Here is a 10,333-nt window from a genome sequence, read left to right on the forward strand (position 1 = left end):
TCCCCACCCATCCTAAAAGTGTTTGGCCTCAAGGCCAAGCTATTGATAAGTTATGTAAATACAGCCAGCAGAAGAAATTACACTCCCAGTGGGTTATAGAAAGATAAGGTAATAAAATTTTAACTTTCCATTGTTCTCTACAAGTATTGGTGATTGGTTTATGGGCAGATATAAAATAAAGAAGCAGGTATATGTACACAATGTGATAAAGTAATGAGATCTGATTATACCTACAAGCTCAACCCTTTTTTTTAGGTTGTGACTTCAAAACACAAAATCATTTAATTCATAGACACAAACAAGCCTTAAAAAAAGCAAATCTCATATATTTTATACTTTGCAGCTGGTAAAAAAAAGTAATTGGAAACTCATTAAGCAAAAAACATTTTTATAGTATACTGTCCCTTTAAAGAGAGGAGAGGAACACTGCATTGGACCTGGCTGCCGTGCCAAAGTAATGCTCAGCAGTACATCAAATGCCTGCCTCACAAAGGAGAGGTGTTGCTGTCAGTCCTCTCTCCTCAAAGAAGCAGGGTGAGGCTGTTTTCCATGGCCCAACAATATAGTTATAAATATATTGCAATATATATTATTTATTTTATCCTTTTTTCATGTAATTTAGCTCTAAAAATTGAGCAATTTGTAATACTCAGATCTTGAAAGGCATCCTGCTGACTTTTTAAGACCAACTCTGCTTGATAACTATCCTTAGTGGACTTGCATTTTATACTGACTTTAGGAGTGTGATCAGCCTAGTAGTCTGCTGATTTAAAACCAGATTGTCTCCTCCAAGGAAGGCAAATGGTGGGTAGAGTTTGGCCATTGAAAAACAATTCCAGAAAAAAGTATGTTAATTTGTGTTAAGAAGGTAAGACTTGGCTGATATATTATTCTATAGGAGCATAACAGAAAGGTCTTGTCGTTGCAAGGAGTCATTGGCTCATCCAGTAGTCCATTGCTGCTCCTTCAATAGCGGATACCACAAGAATGGAAAGTTGTTTAAAACTATATTGCTTTTTTAAAATTGAGATACATATTTTTCGATGTCCCTACAAGTTGATAAGCCTGCCCAGAGGGCAGTCTATTTTTGAAACTACAAATGTAGAAACAACCTACTTTGTAACACTTTTATATAAATATTTAAGCTACAGGTGTAGCAATACCATAATTATAATGGACTACTGTCTTAAAGGGACACTGAACCCAAATTTTTTCTTTCGTGATTCAGATAGGGCAAACAACTTTCTAATTTACTCCTATTATCAATTTTTCTTCGTTCTCTTGCTTTCTTTATAATAACTATTTAAATAACTAAGTACACTAACCTAACACCCAATAAAATAAACCCAAATTACCTAAAACCAATACATTCTAAAGTTACAAAAAATAAAGGCTAACATTAAAAAAACAAAAATTACCAAATTCAACAAAATTAAACCTAATCCCCATGAAAATAAAAAAGACCCCCCCTACTCTAAGAATAAACTACCAGTAGCCCTTAAAAGGGCTTTTTGCAGGGCATTGCCAAGATAATCAGCTCTTTTACAAAAAATATATAAAGTCCCACCTAACATTAAAATCCCCCCACCCCCTAAAATAAAAGAACCTAACACTAAAAAACCTTAACTACCCATTGCCTTGAAAAGGGCATTTAGCTCATTTACTGCCCATCCTTATTCTAAATATAACAACCCCCCCCCCCAAAAAAAAAAAAACCCTTAAAAAATCCTAAATCTAATCCCCAGGTTGGTATAGTCATGGTTCCTGAAGTCCGAAGAAGGTCCTGTTCCAGGAGGTGAAGTCTTCTTCCAGAAACATCCTGCGCGGAGCTGAAGACCGGCAACCCTGGAGCCATGGAGGATCTCCGCCGTACACTTAATAGTGAATTCAAGGTACGTGATTAAAGATGGTGTCCCTTGAATTCCTATTGGCTGAGTTAATTATTCCAATTCCAATCATCCAATAGGGTGAGAGCTACTCAAATCCTATTGGCTGTTCAAATAATCCAATAGGATGACAGCAAGTGAAATTTTATTGGCTATTCAAATCAGCCAATAGAATTTCACTTGCTCCAATCCTATTAACTAATTTAAACAGTCAATAGGATTTGAGTAGCTTTCATCCAATTGGATGATTTGAATTTGAAGAATCAAACCAGCCAATAGGAATTCAAGGGACGCCATCTTTAATCGCGTACCTTGAATTCACTATTCAGTGTATGGCGGAGATCAAACAAAGAGAATCCTCCACGCTCCATGGTCTGCATTTACAGGGTCGCTGGTCTTCAGCTCCGCTCAGGATGTTCCAGGAAGAAGAGGTTATGCTTGGAAGAAGACTTCACCGGCTGGAACAGGACCTTCTCCGCCGGACTTCAGGAACAGTGAGTACCAACCTGGGGGTTACACTTAATATTTTTTTAAGGGGTTTTTTTTTGGGGGGGGGAAGGGTTTATTTAGACTAGGGCTGGGCAGTAAAAGAGCTAAATGCCCTTTTAAGGGCAATGGGTAGTTTAGTTTTCTTAGTGTTAGGTTCTTTTATGGGGGGGGGGGGGGGGGGGGGAGTTTAATGTTAGGTGGGACTTCGTATATTTTTGTAAAAGAGCTGATTATCTTGGGGCAATGCCCTGCAAAAAGCCCTTTTAATGGCTACTGGTAGTTTATTATTAGAGTAGGGGGTGTTTTTATTTTGGGGGTCTTTATTTTCATAGAGATTGTTTCATTTTGTAATTTGATTTTTTTATAATGTTAGCCTTTTTTATTTTTTGTAACTTTAGAATGTATTAGTTTAGGTAATTTTGGTTTATTTAAGGGGGTGTTAGGCTAGGGTACTTAGTTATTTAGATAGTTATTTGCGTTTTAGATTTTGGCGCTTTAAAGTGTTAGTAAGTTAATTAGGTTTATGCGATGTGGGAGTTTTGCGGTTAAGGGGTTAATAGGGAAAATAGGTTTATTGCGATGTAGAGGTTTTTGCGGTTTAGGGGTTAATACTTTGTGTTTGTTTTGTTTTTAAAAAAACTTTAATGTGGGCGATTAGTTGTTGCTTTTGTAATGCTCCATTTGCCTTCGCTGCATCCCGGTGGATTCCGAAAATGGCAGGATGGTGAAAGAATCCACCTTCAGTGGATTCTTTCACCACCCTGCCATTTTCGGAATCCACCTGAATGCAGCTTTGCTGCATCCAGGTGAATTCTTTTGTCCTCGCGCTGCCAACATTCCATTGAGGATGCGTGCGCAAGTGCCGACGGACATTACAAACGCAATTATAGTATAGATAATTATTGCATATCAGAAGATATAAATACAGACAACTTTCAAACAAATTGCCCCTAAATCATGTATCAAATTAACATAAAAGCAGACTAATTAGAAGGTATAATAGTACAACAAATGTGTGAAGGGGTATATTTATTAAGAGGTGAATTAAAACATTTAAATTACTGCCATTAACTAAGCATTATGAAGGGCCATACCCAGTGAGTATCTCCTTCAAGAAGAGAGGAGTTAGCCCTGCCCATAGCATGAGTATTATGTACCTTTCACTATGCAAAGTCACTGGAAAGTGATGCAGTGTAACTGTAAAAAGCCGACAAGAAAATATCACCCGAGCATCTCTATGTAAAATAGGAAGATATTTTACCTCAAAATTTCTTCAGCTCACCAGAGTAAGTGCTGTGTAAAAAAGTTATATTTCAGCTGCTGTAAAGTTGCAAGTTGAAGGGAAAAAACAAAACAATCAGCATTAGCAGTGCTGAGGTAATGCTGTGATCTCATGAAGTTTTACTGAAATCTCATTTCATACAACTTACTAAAAATGAAAAGGAAAACATGACTGACTGCACATGACAGATGCACAAGCCCTAGCAGGTCCTGAGACAAGCATTCTGATAGGCTGCTTAAAGTCTTTTTAAAATGTGGTGGGAATACTTAGGAAATTTGAGGTAAAATATCTTTTTACACAAAGCTGTTAAGGTATTATTTTCTAGCCCACTTTTTACAGCTATGCTGCGCTGCATCAGTTTCAAGTGCTTTAACATTTGGGTTTTATGTCCCTTTAATTCTTTGTGCTGTTCAGCTAAAATAAAACTGCAGGTGAATGATCTCCTGCAAAAAGAGCTGCGTTAACCCTGCACAATGCATAGTTATAATGCTGTGTACAATTCACCTAAAATAGAATTGCAGGTGAATTGTATGCAGCATTAAGGGGTCGATTTATCAAAGGCTTCTCAAGCCTTTCGACCCCATACGACTGCAGGTTCTCACAAGAGAACCTGCACGTTGTATTTAACAAGCTGTGGTCATTAGACCGCTGCTTTCCTAACCTTTCGCCACCTCCAAGGTGGCGAATTTCAATCTCCCCAGTAAAGTCTGACCGGGGAGATTAACAGATCCTGCACAATTGCACGCAAGCGCAAAATAGTGCTAGTGTGCAATGCTGAATTGTGCCAGGGGAATTTAGCCCGCCAGAGGCGAGCTGCGGCAGGCAGGGGCACGTATGTCTCCTTGAGATTCACTGCATATTTAGCAGCCTGTCAGGGGTACTAAGCATGCATAGGGCAACTGTCAAACACTCTAAAGACGGACGTTAGCTTGGCTGTTGACTGCAGGACCACGATGGAATTAGAAAAAATGCTCCAGATTTGTGATTTCCCCCTTTTTTTTCACCTTAAAAAAAGTAAATGCTTCCACACTGCTACTGCACTGTTAAAGGGACAGTCTAGTCCAAAATAAACTTTCATGATACAGATAGGGCATGTCATTTTAAACAATTTTCCAATTTACTTTAATCAGCAATTTTGCTTTGTTCTCTTGGTATTCTTAGTTGAAAGCTAAACCAAGGAGGTTCATATGCTAATTTCCAAGCCATCGAAGGCCGTCTCTTTTCGCAGGGCATGTTTACAGTTCTTCACCACTAGAGGGTGTTAGTTCATGTGTCATATGGATAACACTGTGCTCACGCACTTCGAGATCCTAGGAGCCAGCACTGATTGGCTAAAATGCAAGTCTATCAAAAGAACTGAAATAAGGGGGCAGTCTTCAGAGGCTTAGACACAAGGTAATTACAGAGGTAAAAAAGTATTATAACTGTTGGTTGTGCAAAACTGGGTAATGGGTAATAAAGTGATTATCTTTTAAAACAAAAAAAATTCTGGTGTTGGCCATCCCTTTAAGTAACATTTATAAATAACAGAAAATGTCATAATATTACAAAGTATTACCCTCTTCCTGCTGTCTACACTTTATATTGAATGATTGTTACCTTTTAAAATATGAAGGGGTAGTAATATATTGTTTCAATGTGCTTAACTATTGCACTAATGATTGAAAAGAACTGTTTACCATTCTCTTTTTTGTAGGTATCACCAGATTAGCTATGCAATCCTGTTCTAAAAATGGCTTCCGATTGGCAGACACACACACATGGTGCCACTACTGATGTGTCATAATAAATGGCTGTAGTGTGCAATGATAAATGCAAGCAGCGTATTGATGCAAACAAGACGCAAAGCAGTGCGGACAGGGCAAAGATATACACCTCTGTCCGCCTTTGTATGCACTCACAAATGTAACATAAGATTACATGTAAAATTTGTGATTTAAAGGGACAGTCTACACCAGAATTTTTTATTGTTTTAAAAGATAGATAATCCCTTTATTACCTATTCCCCAGTTTTGCATAGCCAACAGTTATATTAAAGTGAAAGTAAACTTACATCTTTTGCGATCTTCCCTAATATTCTTTGCCCAAAATTAGTATGACTTTCATTCATGGTTTTTTCCTCAGTTACCTCTAAATCAAGTTTTCGCCGCAATGAATGTATTTTTTTAGACTCTAATAATTCAACCCGTATTTTTTTTTAATTTACTTTATTTCCTGATCACGTTTTTTACCTAGTCAATTGAGATTCTGGCCGTTAGGCGGCCGTGATGCCACGTCATCCAACTATTTCTTCTGCGCATGCTGCACTAATTTGTTCGGCCAAATTATATTAGGCGCACGCTCCCTATTCGTGCATGCGCATTAAATTTTTGGATGACTACAGCTAAAACATTGCTTTCAAAGCGGATAGCAAAAGTACTATGTGTCTAACGCAATTAGCGCATGCGTGTTGTAGACAGGGTTAGTGGAGAATCGCATGCGCACTAGAGTGTTGAATCCCCGATTCGCATGCGCAATACTCACGGGTACTTGTGAACAAGCAATTGAGATACGTATAGAGCAGATGGTACTGCTCTATACGTCAACGCACTAAAATATAGGATGTAGAGGATGGGAGGAGTAAGCATGAGAACGGCAGGACATCAATATGTTATTAAAAATTGACTAATATAATCAATAACTAAAAAATAAAGTTAGGGATCTTAATATACTAATGAAATAGCATACATTGATGTGTTCCAAAGGACAAACTTTACTTTCACTTTAATATACTTTTAACCTCTGTGATTATCTTGTATCTAAGCCTCTGCAAACTGCCCCTTTATTTCAGTTCTTTTGACAGACTTGCAGTCTAGCCAATCAGTGCCTGCTCCCAGATAACTTCACGAACACAGTGTTATCTATATAAAATACGGGAACACCCTCTAGTGGTGAAAAACTGTTAAAATGCATTCTGAAAAGCGGTGGCCTTCACGGTCTAAGAAATTAGCATATGAACCTCCTAGGTTAAGCTTTCAACTAAGAAAACCAAGAGAACAAAGCAAAATTGGTGATAAAAGTAAATTGGAAAATTCTTTAAAATGACATGCTCTATCTGAATCATGAAAGTTTATTTTGGTCTAGACTGTCCCTTTAACGAATTAAAAAAAAACAACAACCTGAAATATTGAATGGATAAAAGGGTGAATGTTTAGTTTCTATAAACTAAACTAATGGGCGCCAACATGTTTTCACTTATCTCTTCAGTTGAAAACAATTAGGGACATATATAAAACGGGCAATTGGAAAGTTGCTTAAAATTGCATGCCCTATCTGAATCTTGAAAGTAATTTTAACATGACTGTTCCTTTAAGAGCAGCAATGCAATACTGGGACCCAGCTAAACACATCTGGTAAAACCATGACAAGTGTAGCCAAAATCCCTAGTTTTCACTTAGTAGCACAGTGCTGATGCTAGGCCTACCTAGGGTATGCTTTGTCAATAACTATCAAGAGAAAGTAAATTTGATATTAGAAGCAAATGAAGTTTATTTTGTAGTTGAATGCTGACCGACTATTCTGCATCTTGCTCCCTGTGATTGCTGCTTGGAAATTATATATATATATATATATATATATATATATATATATATATATATATATATACTGTATAGCCATGTTTTCACAAGCTGTGATTGTTTAAGACCTATGTTCATTAAATGCATGGTTTTTACTTCTCCAATTTAAGCAGTTTTGTGCCATCATTGCTGCACCTTCATCTCATCTATGGTTTACCAATTCAATGGGGACACGAGGTATGTGTATATATATATATATATATATATATATATATACACACACAAACCTATAGTTTACTAGTCAAGGGTTAGAAGTTTAAAAGTTACTAATCCACTAATTGTTTTACTTTAATTTGTTAGAACATGCCATATATCCTATACAAAGATGCAAAGAGGGGGTTATGCCCATAGCTTTGCAATATCACAAGTAATAAAATGACATGCTGTAACAAATCAGAGAATGTCATTGTATCACGATATAGGCCATATATATATATATACACACACACACAGTATAAATGACTATATAGCTCTTGTAGGCCAGCCATGTATGCCACTTTGATATGGAACAGATTTGTTAAAGGGACAATAAACCGAAAATATTTATCTCATGATTCAGAGAATACAATTTTAAACATTCCAATTTACGTCTATTAACGAATTTGCTTCATTCTTTAGATATCCTTTGTTAAAGAAATAGCAATACACATGGGTGAGCCAATCACACGAGGCAGCCACCAATCAGAAGCTACTGAGCCTATCTAGATATGCTTTTCAGCACAGAATATCAAGAGAATGAAACAAATTAGAAGTAAATTAGATGTGGTTTAAAATGGTATTCGGTATCTGAATCACGAAATAAAAAATAAAAAAATGGGTTTAATGGGCTACCATGGAAATAAAACAAATACAATATTTTAATGAAGAAACTTATACCTATAAGATGTAATAATAAATCCATTATGTTAATACACTGTCATTGAGTAACACACTGCAAGTTTCCATCGTCTCCTTAGTAAACATTTCATAGACAAGGCTGCAGGTAAAATAGCACAATGTGAAACACAATGTACCACACAAAATTAAGGATAAATCATGAGGGAAAATACATCACAAAAACAAGTCAGTATGCGCCAGTCCCTAATGTAAAAAGCCCATGAGATAATAAGGAAATTCAAATTACACAGAATTTCCTCAAACTATTACTAAGTAGTCACTAACTCATCCCCAGTGTAAAAAAAAACTTAGCAAAGCCAGAGAAACTTCCAGAAGATTATTCCAGACTATCCCACCCCACGTGATGACTCCGCACAATACTGCCCTCCTACACGCGCGCCCCGCAGCCCAGGTTCCCGCGGTTAAGAGTTGTATTTAGTAACTGGAAGACGCCGACAATAGCAATACACCGAGAAATCTGCAAAACTAACGGGGTTTTTTTTTGCGTAATAGAATGAAAAAAACCTACACTAAAGTATTCACTTTTTTTCTATGTATATGACAAGAGACAACCGCATGACAGAAAATGTACTAATAAAACATACATTTATAGTGTAGCTTACGGAGGAGCCGGTGTGTATATATATATATATATATATATATATATATATATACACACATACACCATTACAGGACACAGGCGTGAATAACTAGTCGGCCCGGTATTTATTGGTATATGACTTGCTTCAGCACCATAGTATAATAATGGCGGGCACAATGCAGCATGAAAAATTTAACCCTGGGAAAAAACCTCATGGCTCAGTCAGAGGCCCATACTACTACTAAATAAAACGAAGGTTCCGCGAGTCTGCCTTCTATCCAGTCGCACACCCTGACAAGACCTATTTCCCTAGTACAGAGCGCGAGCTCTGCGGAACAGGCGCGCGGTGGGGCCGAGCACACCCACCGCTGCAGACAGAGGCTTTTGTGTGACAATAATAGAAGTTTCCAGAAGAATTGGCCGTCACCTCACAGCCCGTGTCACCCACCTCGAAGCTGGTAGTCTCGGACATGATGGCGCCGCCGATAGGAACAAATACAGCAGGCAGAAGGTACTGTCACGTCTAATTCCTAATGACAAGCCCCGGGACCCGGGCTCATCCAATTCCTCGGCCGCAGTACACACACAAAATGGCGGCTGCGAGGAAGTGAGGCGGGCTTGCAGGGAGGAGCTGGAGGTATACGGGGGAGGAGGCCCAGAGTGACGCTACAGTGAGGGTTGGGACTAGTTTCCTTTCCTTCCCTCAGAAGGATATTGACTATTCTGATTGAGTGTGGGATTTAGCTCGCTCAGTGTAAAAAAAAAAAAAAAAAAGCTAAATCCTATACTGGTATTCTAGTTCTTTTAGGGATAGGAACTAGACTGTTCACAATGGTAGAGTTTGATTCCGTACTGCAAATGGACATTTTGACTCCTAGTGGTCAGGTCCTGTATAGGGATGGGAACTAGACTTCTTACAGTGACAGAGCTAGTTCCTATACTGCTCATGAGCATTTTGCTCCCTAATAGGTGATGTATCGAGACTTGAAATAGACCACGCATAGTGGCAGAGCTTGTTCCTATACTGCTTGTCATGAATACCTCATGATTGAGATGCTATGGGGTTAATTTTCTTTAGCCTGTGTGCTAAAACCAGATGTTTTTTTCAAGAACTGTGTTGCTGTGGTTTTTGTGTTAACCATTTCATGACCGGGTCATAATGTCATCGGAACAACGTTAAAGGTAAGTATTTGAAGAAAACGAGTGAAATGTAAATTTTGATGAATTAAAGTGCCCTTGTTTTTAATATGATTATTAAAATCCGGTCATCGATTCATCTAAATTGGCATTCACTTTAATCACATGCTTTTTGTATTTGCTTTTCACAACAGGAGACTGATAATTCATGTGGGCCATATAGATAACAATCACCTAGATTACAAGTTTTCCACTATAGAGGGTGCGAAATTTCACCTCCCATAGCGCTGCCATTACAAGTTTTTAAAAAGCCGCTGCGTCCAATATGGTTGCGTTGAGCGCCATACCGCACAGAATATAAGTGCTGCTTTGACTTTCCCAATAGACATCAATGGGGAGAAGGTGTTAGAAAAAAAACTAACACCTGCGATCGCAGAATAAATAG

The 10,333-nt window shown here is 37.9% G+C and overlaps 1 protein-coding gene across 1 annotated transcript in view; it reads right to left on the reverse strand.

Annotated features, from left to right (window-relative positions):
• The window catches only part of LOC128660077 (zinc finger protein 135), an 86,993-nt gene extending 77,644 nt beyond the window's left edge, over positions 1–9,349 (reverse strand). The window contains exon 1 of the mRNA XM_053713689.1: positions 9,200–9,349. Coding sequence (XP_053569664.1) covers positions 9,200–9,223 — 24 coding nt within the window. The 5' untranslated portion in view covers positions 9,224–9,349. The remainder of the gene's footprint in view (positions 1–9,199) is intronic.
• Positions 9,350–10,333: the final 984 nt, after the last annotated feature.

This window comes from Bombina bombina, chromosome 5 (genome assembly GCF_027579735.1).
Source record: "Bombina bombina isolate aBomBom1 chromosome 5, aBomBom1.pri, whole genome shotgun sequence".
In the NCBI taxonomy this organism is placed as follows: Eukaryota; Metazoa; Chordata; class Amphibia; order Anura; family Bombinatoridae; genus Bombina; species Bombina bombina.